Consider the following 16,056-nt stretch of genomic DNA (forward strand, 5'->3'; position numbering starts at 1 on the left):
GATCAATTTCATCCACCCCAGCAAGCCTCAATGGATCGGGATTCCCGGTCAACTAAGCCACTGCGCACATAAGAAATAACAATAACAAAAGCCTCCCTGACTTCCGAGACACATTTTCACGAGGGGTCCTGCATCATCGCAATGTTTGGCCATGAATTCTGTGACGTGAGAGTTTGGCCTCGTGTCGGAGGAGACCGGAGAAAACCTCACCACACAGGGTGGGGGAGCGACACTCGGCACTGCCTTCTCCTGGCCGCACCTCGACTCGACCGACAAAGCCTGGCATGGCCTGGGTGGCGGTCGCCCATCCAAGCACTAGCCAGGCTCAACACCACTTAGCGGATGAGGTTGTTGTGCATTCCAGGCGATCTGGTTATCGGCCATTCGTTTTTCTCGTATGGCCGTGCGGCAGCGCGGTTGATTCTTGGTGCAGAGCCACGGTTCAAACCCGAGTGGACCGCCCTGGTGAATACTGCCAGTCTATTAACCAAACGCGCTTTAGATCCCTTGACGGTGATTTGAAAACTCTAGGGGGGGGGAGAGCGTCGCCAAAGTGGAAACAACAATTCCTCGCACATTTTAACTCGTTGTGGGCGAAGCCACGGAGCAGCTTTTGCCACCGCGTGCTTTGCTGGCAGACGACACCAAGCGAGACGGTCACTGACGGGCGGGACGGGTTCGTCCGATGGCTCTTCGCACGGAGCGTCGTGCGGTGTGGCGTGCCGAGAATGAACACGGGTGGGGGGGGAGGAAGACACCCAACGCTTGGAATTAATTTTCACATTTTTTTTTATTTATCAAAAAAGGATCAAAAACATTTTTTTTAAATGCAGCACATTTGTAAAGTTTTTAAGGTCCATGATTTGTGTCCGTGAGTCAAAAAGTGCGAATGCGCGCGCGATCGGGGAGGGGTGGACGAAAAAAATGTGGCCGTGCCCAAGTTTTTTTTTTTTTGAAGGCCAAACGATTCCGAGGGGTTTCTTGCAGAATCTCTGCCCACTGTCGTCACCCCCCCCCCCCCCCCACTTAGCCCCCCACTTACCCCCCTACCCCCGTCCCCTCCTGCCCCCCCCCCTCTCGCGGTCCCACTGCCACAGGTGTTTGGCCAAAGCCAATGGAGGCAGGTTACCTGATTAATTATTTTTATTCGAGTTATTCCGTCAAAATTATTAATCACGGTTTTTTTTCCCCCCCACAAAATTAAAGCTGAAGGTAGAAGTCCTAATTAAACAGCAGTTTATACATTTTTGCTAAGTCAGTGATTATTAATGAAAGCAGCATTTTTTTGGTAAATTACATTATTTTTTTTATATATAAAAGAGACACTGGGATAAGGAGAGAGAAAAACCCAACGTACGAAAATATATTCCCTATTAATTTTTTGTTTAATTTTTTTGCGTATTTTTACGTTTTGAATTTTTTCCATAAAAAAAGGTGTTTTTGCCGTGTGTGTGTAAATATTCAGCCATTCCCGAGCCAAGTGACGACGAGATATAATATAGATACGTTCAGTAAAAAAACAACATTCTGGCTCTCCAGTCACCTTCAGTGCATCCAACAAGTCCTCGAATTTTAAAAGCAAAATGGTGCTAAAAGTGAAAAGCGAACAACAACAAAAATGAAAAGGCCGGCATGGTTTGAAGTTTTAAAACAACGTTCCAATGTGTGATTTCGCTTCGGGGCGAGCGCCCGTGAAGATGCTGCGGCTGCTGCTGGGCTCTCGTCTTGTGTCGACGACTCGGTTTGTTTGGAGCTCTCAACTCGCACGGTGAGGTGATGGGGGGACGTCTCTTGTGTGTTCGTGTTGGCAAGTGAGCCGGCGAGAATCCGAGCATCTGGCCTGGCGAATGACCGCGTGGAGTCCATGGTTTGAGATGCGAAGAGGTTAGGACTTGCGTGGACACCCATGGACTCCGTTATCTAAGCATGCCCAGTGCGGTTACTGTGTGGTTCACGGTTTGAGAATAGGTGAGTGCAGTTGCACTGTGGGCTGTTATGACTCGCTGTTAGGGTTTGTGATAGAGGCTATGAAAATCTGGCTGGCTCCGTGTGCTGCTGCTGTTCCCCTACCCCTCAATATTTGGCAGCCCCAGACCCATCCTATTTGCTTTTCACTCTTTCGGCGGCCTGATTCACGCAGCATTGACGATCATTTCTGCCCGGGGTTTTTTTTTGCAATCGCAGACACCACCAGAATGCCCCCCCCCCCCCCCCCCCCCCCAGCTATAATGCCCTCAAGCGGGAAGAACGGCGGCGCAACTTTGTCTGCCTGCCGCTTTTAGCGCACCACTTGCAGGATGCGTTCCGCGAGCGCGCACGTACAGTATAAAGAGCCGCGGGTGACGACGACGCAGCAACCACTCGACGGCGGTACAACCCCCCCCCCCACCTCGCCCGTCGAAACCGGCACGAGCGCACGAGGCGTTGCCGCAGGGGTCACGCGCATGCACGACCTCTAAGTTCTCTGCCCCTTTAAAGACCCCCCCCCACACCACCACCACCACGTGCGCTGCCCTTTGCCACAGACATACACCTGCCCCCCTCTCCTCTGACCTCTGGCCCAAAGCGCTCGTCTGTTGAGAGCCGAGTCTAAACACTTTCTGCACGACGCGTCTTATTCTTCTTCTTCCGCGTTCTCCTTTTTTGTTTTTGGCCCTTAGTCCCCGCTTTTATTCCTGCAAAAGTGAACTCGGGTACGGCCAGAAAAACACTCCTAGGAATGCATAGACGCACGAATTTGGAACCTTCAAGGGGCAAAATCATAACAGCAGCATGGATTCCATATTTCAACCGCCCTGCGTCACTGCCATTGCAACAACTCTTACCCACAACCTCCATGTTCCCTACGGTTGCCACCTGTCCTGGTTTTCCCAGGACACCCTCTCAAGATGCAGACTTAATGTGCTACTAAGATGGGAAGGGCTATTATCTGACCTGTCGCCAATCATGTATTTGCTCTTTTTAAAGCCCACAGCGTTATTGACGAATGTGTTTTTTTACTCTGTGCGTCGTCTGTGCAGCAGCATCATCATCATGACCGAATGATCTGTTGCATTCCCACCTCGTTCTCCCCTCTCCTTGGCACTCCGCGTAATTGACTCCTTGCCGGCTATTTGTTTCTCAAAGGTCTACTCCCGACGTCTGCCTCACCCCCCTCCGCTCATGCCATCCCCGTCTTCCCCCTCAGAAACTTGCGTGCCACCCCTCCTCCTATCAGGCAGCCCCTAGGTTGCTCAGGCCCAGAGCGCCCCCATCTGTGGTGGTGGTGCTCGCAAACTGGAACGGTGGGAAGGGGACCCTAAGCAACAAATGATTATACCCACCCCCACCCCCCCGAATCTCTTAAAATTATAAACTCCAAGTGAGATGACAAGCGACAGCGGATGTAGCTAGCTTTAAGTGAAGGATCCGCGACAGATGTGTGTAGTGAGATGGAGAGAGATTTAACTGGCTTGTTGCTCTGTTTATTAGGATATGCATGCAAGCCGATAACGTGGCGCACGTGCCCCCCTTGAGTTGCTTGGGGCCTCGGAGCCGTCGCTGAGTCTGCGTGCGCCCCCACAGCCACCGCTCCCCCCTTGGGCGGCGAGCGCGGTTGCCATTTACAGAGCGTACTGACCCCAAGCCTTGACTTTGGTTTACATATTTTTTTAGGTGAAGCGACGAAACCCGCTGCCCGCAGCGATGGGGCAGAAGCGCGACGAGGGGGAGGCCGAGAGCGCCGGAGGGTCCGTGGCTTCACGGCAATAAATGCCCCTTTTCGACTGGCACATCGGAGGCGGGGGCAGGTGCCCTCTGGGTAATGAGGTTTTTTTTCCCCATTGGTTATATTTTGAAGCAAAGCCAGGCCCGTGCCTGTGATACGCCGACCCCGCAAGACATCTTAATCCGGCTTCAGGGCCAAGCAGGGCCAGAGGTGGCACTAACGATGGGTTAATTGTGCGTCTGACGTCCATCGCCATTCGTCGACAGGAGGGAGGTGTGAGAACTGAGCTAGCCAATGGGAGGTCAGGGTTCACATTGTACCCCCGCCCCCGGCAGGAAAGGTCGGGCACCCAGAATTGAAGAATCAACTTCAGCGGTGGCGGGGGGGGGGGGGTGCCCTGGGGTGGAACAACCCAGAAAATATTTCCCCACACGGCACACCACATCCAGTATACCTCGCTATGGCTGTGGCTTACTACGAATAAATGTGCCACCTACTCTCTAGTCTTACAAGCGATTCCCGAAATACGTTTGGAGAGAGAGGAATCCGGTGGCCGAGGGCGTTGCTGTCACCGAACGAGGGTGTTGGGAGTTCAGGGTATCGCGATCGTACAGTGAAACACCTTCCCCACCACCACCACAACCCGTCCCTTCACAGCTTAAGCGCGCTTTGTTATAGTGGGCAAGGGTCCGTGAACATCGTGCCACGCGTGGACACGCAGGCGAGTGCAGCAGAGTTAAATGTTGATGGGTGCCGGCCACTGGCGTGAAAACTGGTTGCGGCTTCTAAATTATCGTTGTTGTCGTCATCGTTTCATGAAGGCAATCTAGTCGAAGTTCAGGAATCTGGCCTTCTTTGCTGCTGCCACCACTGAGTCTTGCCCTGCTGCGGTTTGTTTGTGTTGCATTTTCATCCGCGCGTAGATTTGAACCACGCGGCGGTGGGAGGGTTGCCAGGCTACGCGGACCAAAAATCCAAACAATATTTACAGGTGCAGTTCCGTCGCAGCGAAAGCTGCAGGGAGAATCCAGGTTCCAGCGACGCTAAAAATCTGAAGCCCGAAACTCTTGACAAGGCAACGGAGAAGCCCTTGAACACACGGCAAGCGAGCGCTGCTCACCACCATCCTCCTAACGCAACGGCGACATAAAAAAAAAGTGTCCGTCGTAACGACAGACAAAGTCTGGCAGACTGAACGTGGCCCCCGCCTGCAGAAGGAGGCCATGGGTGTTGTGCTGCAGACAGCGCTCCTGCGTGACGAGCTGCCGTCTTAGGGGTGGGGGGGATGGCTTTAGCTTTTTTCAGGGTCCGCAAACATCCGCTCGTCGGGGCGACGGAGACAAGGCGAGTGCAACCCTTGGCTTCGTTCGCCCGCCCTCCCTCTCGCCGCAACGACTCCACGCCGGGCATCTCCTCCACGGTGGCACCACGCGCCGGCCCCATCAGCCGCGCGGGTTATTGTCGCGGATGCTGTCGATGCGCAGCAGGAGGTCGCGGAAGCCAGGCCGCTGCGGTGGCTCCGTGTGCCAGCAGTCTAGCATGATGCGGTACACCTGGCGGGGTGAGGATGTGGACGCACGCACACAGACACGCACGCTCCATCAGACAACGCGCTCTGGCATCGGCAGAGGAACCCACAGTGGTCGGAAAAGCACGAGTCGGGTGGCCATTTTTTTTTCCCACCAACACAGCCGAGCCGAGCCAGCGCTGGGCCCTCATGGCAGGGAGTGGTTTTTCACTGCCTGGAACCGAAAGTTGCGCTACGGCTGTCTCGCAAAAAGGACATCTGGCTCGGGGCCAAGCAGGGCCAGGGGGGTAATGACATATGTAGGTAATATTGAACTTCTTTCGCACCGTGCATAGCCAAACATGCTAATCGCAGGTGCTGGGGCGGGACAACAAACTATATGTTGAACTTCTCTGGTTTATTGCGTGCGACGCAGGTCAAAGTAGTGGGGAAAGTGCCAAGAAAAAGAACGATGGTGACCGATGATCAAGGCAACAATCCCCAACGCCGTTGACGCCATCGTCTGTGCGTGCGTGCGTGCCTGAGACAGAGGCGAGGGGGAGCAGCGGCAGATGGAAGAATGAACGCGGCCAACACAAACCCCCAAGCGGTGTCGTGTTGAGGGGGGCAAATGTGGAAAATACCTTTGGACATTTGTGGTGGGATGCCCAGCTGAAAACACAACCTGCTGTCTCGCTGGATGTATTGCCTCTGGCTTAGGTGCGCGTGACCCGACACGTGGTTGGGCACTGATCGCGTGGAACGTGACCTTTTCGACCCAAGCGCCTTTCTCGCACGACCCCCAAACAATTGATCCACTGCTGGATTGCCATCTCTCACGGTCTCAGGATTGCAATAATCTACCTCTCGCCAGACGCGATCCCTGATGCGTGCCCTCCTTCGGCTGCCACTCTGTGGCCAGTGTTGACCGCCGGCAGGGCAATGAGCCCTTCTCACCACTGGTCCTGCCTGAGCCTGCTCAATTTTCGTAACAGTCAGCAACATCTTTTTGGTTCTTTCGGTAAAGTCACGTGACTTTACCGAAAGAACCAAGAAGATGAATCCCTGCAGTCACGAAAGCTTTAAATCGAAGTCAGCAACATATCTACGGGACCTTTTTTTTGCCAGTTGGCGTGGTCTACCTGTGGTCGCGTGGATTTTTCTCCGGGTCCTCCATTTAGTGTATATGGCTGCTATAAATTTCCACGCGATAAGCCACTTTGAGCGATCATTTGTGGCCAGGTCGCTTCTGAAAAAGGGCTACACAGCTCAGCGGGCCTTACCCGGTCAAATAGTTAACAGCTTCAGAGTTTAAGAAATGCGCCGAACGTTTCCGACGAACACTAATGCCCCCTTGCGTGCGTGTGAGTGGGCACGCGCGTGTGGATGCGTCCGTGTGTGCGCACACGTGCGTGCATTCGGAGGGTTGCTCACCTCCTCGGGGCACTCGGTGGGCCGGGGAAGCCGCTGCCCGTTCTTGAGCAGCTCGATGAGCAACACGACGGCCATCTGGCCCTGCTTGGCGCCACCCATCATCCGCATGAACTCCTGCGAGCAGACAAAGACAAAGGGGCCCCCACACCCCCCGTGGTGTAGCCTTTAACAGACTGTTGGGACAAGTGCTGCTAGCGACCCAGCACCGACACCGCGCCCGGCCTGCCTCCCTTGTGGCAACGTGTACACGCCGCACGTGGAACTCGTAAAGGATGCGTCGAGCTAGGGGAGAGGCCCAGGACCGGCTCCAGATAATTCGTCACTGGTGATCGGGAATCGAACTCGGGTCACCGCCTCTGTAGCACAGTGCAGTAAACTACAACGCTACCACTCCCTGCCCCCCCCTCCCCCGTGTGAGAGGGAGCACATGCAAGCTTTGCGCATGCAAACACCGGCATCAAATTCCAACCGACGCACAACGGGGGGGGCTGAAAGTCCAAACGAGCGCCTGCGCGTTTTGGCAGCGCAGACAATGTACCAAGTGTTTTTCTCAGAGTCCATAAACCACATTTATTGCCCTTGCTTTACTTCGCCATCATCATCACGTCCGTCTGCGATCGTGACTGATCCTTTGAAGTGTTTGGGGGTTGGGGGGGGGGCAATAGAAGTCGAGGAAGAGGGAGAGCGAACGCTGGGAATCGTCTCCCATCCATGGCATGCCCCAGAATGCCCTTGGTGTCTGCTGGACTTTGGTCTGGAGGCCACTGCTGAAGCGGCCATGACGGTGGTGGAAGCCAGGCGCTCGGGACAACGTGTGCCCCCCCACACACCCCCACACACACACACCCCCACATCCCCCCAACACACACACACACACCTACCCCCCACAGATCACCCTCCCCCCTCGATTTGCACCAACCGGGTTGTTCACCAATGATAAACCGGTAACCATTTTCAGAATTGGTTACCGGTTCACCAATGATAAACCGGTAACCATTTTCAGAATTGGTTACCGCTTTCGAAAGCCAGGAGCGGGAAACCATGCTTCTAGTGGAATGTAAGTGAGTCACGCACGGACCGGCACGCTCAGATGTACAGACGGCACTGTGGCTCATGTACCCCCCCCCCCCCTTGCGTCCCAGTTCAAAGGTAAAGGTGCGGCCCTGTAAACTGCCGTGCTCATGCCACTGCTGGTGGAAGGGGGTGAGGTGGTGGGGGTGAGGCAGTGAGGTGTGAGGGTGTGGCACAGAGGTCGCAAACGGGTTTTGATTCCTTACCTGGCCGCACCAGGGTCGCAAATGGGTACCCGTACCTGTACCCGTACGGGTACCCGGCTGGGTACGGGTACCCGTTGCCTACCCGTACCCGTTCCCTACCCGAAATGAGTGACAAACGGTTACTCACCAGTGACTCACGGCCTACCCGTACCAGGCCGCACCAGGGTCACAAACGGGTACCCGTACCCGTACCTGGCCGGGTACGGGTAGCCGGGTATCGGGTAGGGTACGGGTATCGGGTACCCGGTTGCGATCTCTGGTGTGGCAGTGAGGTGGTGAGGGTGTAGGGGTGAGGCAGGCAGGTAGATGGTGAGGGTGTAAGGTGGTGAGGCTGTAGGTGAGGCTGTATTGGGGTGAGGCCCCACCTGTGGAGGGCTCTTGTTCTTGTCGCTGTAGGTGAACAGCTCGTAGAGGACGACGCCGAAACTCCACACGTCGGACGCCGCCAGGAACTTGCTCTCAATCAGCGACTCAAGCGCGTACCTGGGGGGGGGGGGGGGGGGGGGGGGGTTTGGCGTCACCATCGGCCGTGATCTATCCACTGCTGGAGGAAGGCCCTCCCCAAACAACTGCCGGCTCGGATAGAGGCCTTTGCCAGAACCGCTGCTCGTGGGTGGACTTCTCCCTGCCGACGACGATTGTCATCGTCGCGCGCACAGACGGCACTCGGAGGGGGGGGCCGTGGGGGGGCCATGGGGGGGGGTACGAGGTGGCGGCAACTTGGGGCGATGGCTCACCAGAAGATTGGGCTCTCGCCGGGCTGCTGGACCTTGTAGTATTCCTTGCCCTGGGGGATAACTTTGGCGAGGCCGAAGTCGCCGATCTTCACCTGCGTGTGGCTCTGCACCAGGATGTTGCGCGTCGCCAGGTCGCGGTGGACGCAGCGCCTGGTCGTCAGGTAGTCCATGCCCTGGGGGTGGGGGCGGTGTTAGACGTCAAAACTCATTGCTTGTTTTGTTTGCCAAGGTTGCGGTGGAATCGGACTCGAGAGAGAGACCAGGTCGCAGTCTCGTTTACGAGCCTGACCTGGGTCAAGAAAACGATAAAAGCTGTAACAAAAAAAAAATGGAGCAAGCAGAAATCGGAGTAAAAAACGACCGCGTCACGCTCCGCCAATTATTTACTTAGAGCGTTTGGTTTTTAGCGTGCGGTAGGACACTGGAGTGCCCAGACAAAACCCACGCTTCAGCGAATAAGGAAAGAAAAAAACTCTGCATGAGAACGGATAAGCAACATATTTCCTGTACTGCCTTCTGTGGGGAGATCTCAAGTGTAAGGTTACGGGCCCGATTCACGACGGACGTTCACTTTTGTCCGACCATTGGCAAAAACTTGTCCCGTCAGGCGCGTTGCCCAAAAGATCGCTACTTTAAAAGCCGCACACCAACAAAGTTGTTGGTCCTTGCCCTGCACCTCTGACTAGCGCGGTTGTGGCTACACCAGGCCTGGCACGAGCAGCACGGCAACGTCCCTGGTCACCGGGTGGCAGTGCCGTCACCACGGTAGCGTCATCATTGCTCGCGCAAGCGTCCGTTACCTTGGCGATCTGCGAGGCGAACATGAGCAGGCACTTCTGGTCGGTCTTCTCGCGGTAGTGAAGCAGGTAGTCGCGCAGGCAGCCGAAGGGCAGGTACTCCATCACCAGCTTGAGGCTGCGCCCACCTGCGCAGAGCGAGACACGCGGGTCCCGTTGGGGCGGGCGGGCGGGCGGGCAAGCGGGCGGGCGCCACCCGCAAGCGCCCCGCTCGGGTCGACTTGGCGCCACGACGGAGGCCGGCGGTGGCGGCCTCCATCGCCGTTCGCAGCGCGCAACCCGCTGCTCTCCAACACGGCTGACTGGCCCCATACAGCAAAGCGGGCTGGACGACTCGAGGGGTCATTCTGAAAGGGATCTCAGAAGGAGTACTGCGCTACCTGCTATCCGTGGGCCACTCTGTCCTGACCAACATTTGCCTTTGGTGTCGCTGTGCGGCGAGTATGGATTCCGCCTTGAGGAGTGATTTTTACCCCCTGCCCCGCCCCTCTGTTGCGTGGCACCTGGACCCCCTCCACCCCCTCCACCCTTGGTCGGCAGCAACAGTTGCACCGCCTGCGCACTCGGCTGAAGACTGAACTCTTTTAATCAGCCATCGTTTGGCTCTGTGAGCAACCACGGCCGTGTTCTTGATTACAAGGCCCCATGGCGCCACTGAGCGGCCCCCTAGTGACCTTCAGTGTGCCCCCCCCCCGACACACAAATGTAAAAACATTCCCCCCCATTATTGTCATGCTGCTGTCAAACCCCAATGGATTCTAACGTGTGGCGGCCCTCGCAACTGCCGATGTCTTGTTGATGAAAGTGGGGCCTCCCCAAACCCCCCCCCCTCTGAGAATCCGTGAAGACCACTGCGCCGCGCTGCGATGAACGCCTGACCCACTGGCGCGACGTGGTTGATACGGGCCACCGCCGCAAGGAACGACACGAAATGGGCTCTCTCCCCGCACTGATCCGCTCCCCCCCCCCCACCCCTTTGTCCGACTTCCCCCTCTCTTCATTTGCACCGCCTGCACACTCGACAGCTCTCCCCACTCGGCGCTCACCGGTCCCGCGGCAAACGCCGAGGTACTTGACGATGTTCTCGTGGTGCAGGGACTTGAGGATCTCGATCTCCTTCTCGAAGTCGGCGTTCGACTGCTCCGGGTTGCCCTGCAACTTCTTGACGGCGACCGTGTCGCCCGTGTCGTCTCCCAGGCGATCGTAGCGGCACAGCTCCACCGTCCCGAAGTTCCCCTTTGAGAGGGACCGGGGGGGCGGGATGCAACGCAAATCAGAGGTCGCAACCGGGTACCCGATACCCGGCTACCCGTACACGGCCGTTTGCGACCCTGGTGCGGCCAGGTACGGGTAGGCCGTGAGTCACTGGTGAGTAACTGTTTGTCACTCATTTCCCAACGTCTTGTCTCTTCTCACAATTCAAGTTCCGAGAATCAACCCACCCGCGCCTGCAACATGGCTTCATCCCAGAGGTCGCAATCGGGTACCTGATACCCGTACCCTACCCGTACCCGGCCGGGTACGGGTACGGCTGGGTTAGGGTGCGGGTACCCGTTTGCGACCCTGGTGCGGCCGGGTACGTGTACGGGTAAGGAATCAAAACCCGTTTGCGACTTCTGACACAAATGAGTCGCCAATAACCTTGCCGAGGAACGCGAACCATCACGCAAACTCCGGGTCACCATCACAGCAGCGGCGGCTTTTGGCTGGCCATCGAACAAAAACGGTCGCCACGTCGCGCGCTTTCCGATGCGCTTCTGTGGTGGCCGTCTGGAACGCTCTTCCGAAATTAGGAAGCCACTGGAGCTTATGCACTTTTAAAGCTATATTGGACGACTCGTGTTTTAGTTTGTTGTCCTTCCCCCACACCTCCGATTAGTACGGTTGGCTACGTACGGTGCGAAAAAAGTTCAACATACAGATAGGTTCAAGAATCTGTTGCTGTACTGTGGCAGTCTCGTGGCCATTCTGTAGCCCAGGCCCACAAGCACCACTCGGTTGCATTTCTGCGTGGAGTCGGTGTGTTCGCCCCCTGTACTGCAGGGAGCGAACACACACGACAGCCAAATCAATATACTCCCAGAGCTAAAAACACGGAACAGCCGCTGGTGTTGGCCAACCATCCCAACGCAGCAGCACCCGCGACACCGACAGCACGCCGGGAATAAAATTGTGGCCAAATAACAAACACATTTGCATCTATCATACGTATGGCGTGTGTATAGTGAGTATTGTGCGTATCGCGTCCGTACCGCTCCCAGGATGCGTATGAACTTCAGGTAGCGATCTTCGAACGTGTTCTGGTCCTGCAGGCCGGTCCACGCCGGGTAGGCAATCACCGGCTCCTCCGGCTTGCGATCGTCCTGCAGGGGCAGCACCTCGTACCCTGGCACACGGAGATCGCGCGGCGACACGGGCATCGTCAAGCCACCCTCGCGCCCGAGCCATCGGTTGCGGGCGACCAAATCGCGCAACTCGGATCATCGCCCGCGACTGGTTTGCCCGCCGTTTTGGAGACCCATAGACATTCGTCGACCGACGGGCGATTTAAACTGGGCTCTCAAGTGGAGTGCAGGTGACGCTCTTAGTCAAGTCACCAGTCACTCGCATCGACCCCCAGGGGCTCGATCAGACCGAGTTGTGAATAGAGCACGTTAAGTACGTTCGGTTCGGCAATTCACTTTCACGATTTTTAAAAAAATATTACTTTGGCTGTCATGCGACGAACATGACTCTCTTATGTTAGGGTGGGTAGCCGATTGCTACCCCCCCCCACCCATACTGCGTCGACTTGAGGTCACTTGAAGGGATCTCGGCAGTAGCTCTGCGATGTCCACTTCCGTGCCCTCCGATTAACACCAAGGGTCGTACTGCTCCGCGAGATTTCCAAGTGCATTCATCATCTCGGGACGACGGAATACGGATCGCGCGATCGCACGACGGGGAGAAAACCCCGGGGGGGGATCGGCCCCCACACCGCGCTCACCTGAGTTGATGAGGCTGTTGAGCTCCCGCACGACCGCACGGAAGGACGGACGCATCTCGGGGTCATAGTTCATGCACCTGCTGATCAACTCGGCCAGTTCGGGCCACGACAGCTTCCCCAGCTGCTGCCGCCGCGCGTAGAAGTTCACCTTCTGCTCACGCCACACGGGGACGCACACACACACAGATCGCTCGCATGTTGAGCTGGGGCCGAGCCTGGCTCGTACTCGGAATATGAAGACCGCCTTGTGTGCAATAGGGTGATGTGTGCGTGGGCTGCGAGGAAGCCATGGAGATGGCAGTGCAGAGATGGATTCTCAAATCTATCTGTGTGGGGCACGGCGGGTCTGTTTCTGCATGCGCGTGCGAGCGTGGTGGTGCAGCGGTTCGCGCGCTGCGCTCGGAACCTCGTCACCAGAGTTTTATCTCCCTCCAACGCCTCGCGCTGTGCGCCATGCTGCCCGTAGCAGGCGCTGCCTGGCGGCGCAGTCTGGATATAGCCTACATGGGAGGTGCTTGCGCCCCTTTTTCCACTGCACAACCGAGCCGCGCCAGGCGCCGTGCGCCGAGCCAGCCCAGAGTGGCTCGGGAGGCGCCCGCTTGTTTTTCCACCACGGGACACGAGCTGTGCCACCGATGCTGCAATTAACGCGCGACGATCCCCGCCGCTTGGCCCCAAGGCAGGTTTGGTAAAAATAAAAAATCTGTACTGCGATGGGCCCCCCCCCCCCCCCCCGCCCGCTGGCCAAGCTTACAGACACATGCCGCGTGGACAGGACGCGCTCACCTCCTCGCGCGTCAAATTGTGCAGCGGGCGCTCCCCCTGCATGCAGATCTCCCACAGCGTGGCGCCGTAGCCCCACTTGTCGGCCAACAGGCTCAGCCTCCGCGGGTCCTCCAGGCACTCGGGCGGCAGGAAGGGGATGCGCTCCTCGCGGTCTGCCAGAGGCACGGCGACAAAACGCGCGACGGGCTCGATCTCGCCCCGGGGATGTGCGCACACGCGGGGGGGCACGACGTGGCACCGTGACTTGCCGTCCACCCCCCTCCCCCCATTGCTCTTCCATCCTCGGGGATGCGACGCCGATCACCGCCCCGTCAGAAGAGGCTTGGGCAAAAAGCCAAGGAGAGTTTTGACTTAAAACTTTCGTGACTGCAGGAATTCAGATTCTTTGGTTCTTTCGATAAAGTCACGTAGATAAAAAAGAAAATGAAAGCTAAAAAACCACGACGTTTCGATCACAACACAAGCGTTCCTATCTACATGACTTTACCGAAAGAACCAAAGAATAACCCAGGAGAGAGCGGAGAGCAGCGAGGCTTGCAGATTACCGCAGAGCCCCCCCCCCCCTCTCCCCCCACCCCCGCCCCCCCCTCAGGTGGATCGTCTTACACCGCTAATGCGGCCGCCTACATTTGTGGCCATCGGCAGCGCAACACTTTCACATCGCCGTCATGTTCTTGGCGAGAGAGAGGAGAGCGGGGAAGAAATAAAAAAAAAAACACGCGTTTACGAGCCGGAAACAAGCCTGCTAATTTTATTTTTGTGTGGGTGACGGCGCCAAACGGGAGGCCGCTGGCGGCACCGGGCCGGGTCGGGCCGGCATGGCACAGCCCGCGCGTTCGACACCCGCAGGGCGGCGTGCGTCTAAACTATAAAACTATATTGCCAGGTAAGGCCCACCGAGCTTTATTGCTCTGTTTCCGACGTGACCTGGCCACAAACGATAGCTCAACCAAGTGGCTAATCATGTGGAAATGTATAGCAGCCAAATACTCTAAAGGCATCGAGCCCATAGTTAACATCTTGCCACCGGCATTCTCCGCGCACGTGACCGCAGAATGCAACGGGCCCCCAACCCCCTATCTGAGGTTGTCGTTATCGTTTTCAAACCACGCCTCCCACACGTGTACATCGTTTGTGGCGATCGCAATTGTTGTCGTCTGTCGGTCTGTGACCCAAATAGGTTGGTAATTCTGTGCTAAGTTCATGTAGCAAGGGCCAAGCTTGCCGACTGCCCGCAACCCCCACCCCACCACCGTCCGTAACCTCTGCCCGGCACCCGGCTTCTGCCTCGTGCCCATGTCTGGCAACACTAGCCAGGACATTGGCAGGGCTGGGGCCGTGCCCGCTTGCCCATCAAGGCCTCCTGTCGCCACCGGATTACAGGCGGCGGCGGGGCCAGTCAGAGGTTTCCGCGTGACTCGTTGGTCAGAGACGCTGAGCCAGCACTTGTGAGATCCTCGATTTAGCCGCTGCGCTATTAAACTCGGTCCTCGAGTGTAGCGAGTTGATGGCCTTGGCTCGGTCACAGCGGCTTACGTCGACGTACGTGCAACGGACACTTATCGGGGCACGTAACGGGCATAGTGCCGCTAAGTGCGTTAAACGAGGCCTGTTAAAATAGGCTTCAGAAGTAGTTCCGTGACATCGTCTTCCGGGGCTGTTCTCGGACACTCGGCTTCTGTCACTTGATTTGGACTATTTGCAGCTATCGCGCAATTGGCAGCTCGAAGCACGGTGGCCACCCTGGTTAACACTGCGGGCACGTTGCCGTGGCCGTCAACGGAACGAGTGACGTCGCTGGACAAACGGTCGGCTGCGCGCCGGCGTCGCGGCCTAAATCTGAGCAAGTTTTAAAACTACTCGCAAATATACTCGTTTCGTTTAAGCTCCGCAAGCAACATCGGCTCCCCTCCCGTGGAACTACGGGGAGACTGTGAAACGTAGCGACCTTCCCATTATATTAGCCTCGTGCTATCAGAACGGCCATTTGGATGCGAACGCCGGCGTGACCGTCGGCATGACGGCAACGCCGTGACCGCGAGGGGGGCGGCTCCGTGACCGCGAGCACTTGCCTTCCTGCGACAGCGCCGTGATGCTGACTCCCGGGTCGCTGAGCTTGATGAACGGCTGCGTGTGGTCCCGGGCGTTGCCTTCCCTGGTGAGCAGCACGTTCTTGGAGCACACGTTCCCATGCACCATGCCCTTGTCCTCCTGCTCGCCGATGGCGGTGACGAGAGGGAGAGAGCGCGGGAGGGGGGGGGGTTACAAAGGTGAGGGCGTTACTACTGCCACCGCCGCCGCCGCCACAGCCGGTGAACATCACTGGGTGACGTCAACGATCAAGCGAAGCCTCTCCGTTGTGCTGGTTATCGTAGGAATCAATTCAACGGGATTATCGTAGGAATCAATTCAACGGGGCCCTAATGGTGGCCGTACTGTGGGGCTCATCTGCTCCACCACGCCCCGGGTGATGTCATTTGTTGTCGTCAGCGTCTGGGTTATTTGGCGGTCGGAGCTCTCGCCACTTGGCAGGTTGTGCCACGGCGGGTCAACAGTTCGCTTTCCAGCGCCATCTGTTGCTCTCCGTCGGCGGGTAGTTGGCGGGGCCTGCGGACGGCCACGCGGGTCGGTGTCGCGGGGGGAGGGAACGCGGTCGGCCGCCATCGCTGCCCGCAGCCGTCGTGGCCGCAGCGGCAGGGAAACGTCGCGCAAAAGAATCGAGGAGAATAATTACACTGGTCACACTTTTTCTGGCATAAGGTATTGCAACGGTTTTAAGGGAATTTTTTTAAGGGTGCTGATTCCAAATCTGGCCTCAGTTTTTGT

General features: G+C 57.1%; 1 protein-coding gene across 1 annotated transcript in view; it reads right to left on the minus strand.

Annotated features, from left to right (window-relative positions):
- Window positions 1-1,477: 1,477 nt before the first annotated feature.
- The window catches only part of LOC133350099 (tyrosine-protein kinase JAK2-like), a 95,430-nt gene continuing 80,851 nt past the window's right edge, over window positions 1,478-16,056 (minus strand). Inside the window, exons 15-24 of the mRNA XM_061564124.1 lie at window positions 15,303-15,441; window positions 13,231-13,382; window positions 12,445-12,595; window positions 11,711-11,844; window positions 10,505-10,694; window positions 9,462-9,586; window positions 8,662-8,834; window positions 8,290-8,407; window positions 6,648-6,761; window positions 1,478-5,259 (exon numbers count right to left, since the gene is read on the minus strand). Coding sequence (XP_061420108.1) covers window positions 5,149-5,259; window positions 6,648-6,761; window positions 8,290-8,407; window positions 8,662-8,834; window positions 9,462-9,586; window positions 10,505-10,694; window positions 11,711-11,844; window positions 12,445-12,595; window positions 13,231-13,382; window positions 15,303-15,441 — 1,407 coding nt within the window. The 3' untranslated portion in view covers window positions 1,478-5,148. The remainder of the gene's footprint in view (window positions 5,260-6,647; window positions 6,762-8,289; window positions 8,408-8,661; window positions 8,835-9,461; window positions 9,587-10,504; window positions 10,695-11,710; window positions 11,845-12,444; window positions 12,596-13,230; window positions 13,383-15,302; window positions 15,442-16,056) is intronic.

The sequence above is a fragment of the Lethenteron reissneri genome, chromosome 4 (genome assembly GCF_015708825.2).
Source record: "Lethenteron reissneri isolate LAM-NWPU_2019-01 chromosome 4, ASM1570882v1, whole genome shotgun sequence".
NCBI classification, from domain to species: Eukaryota; Metazoa; Chordata; class Hyperoartia; order Petromyzontiformes; family Petromyzontidae; genus Lethenteron; species Lethenteron reissneri.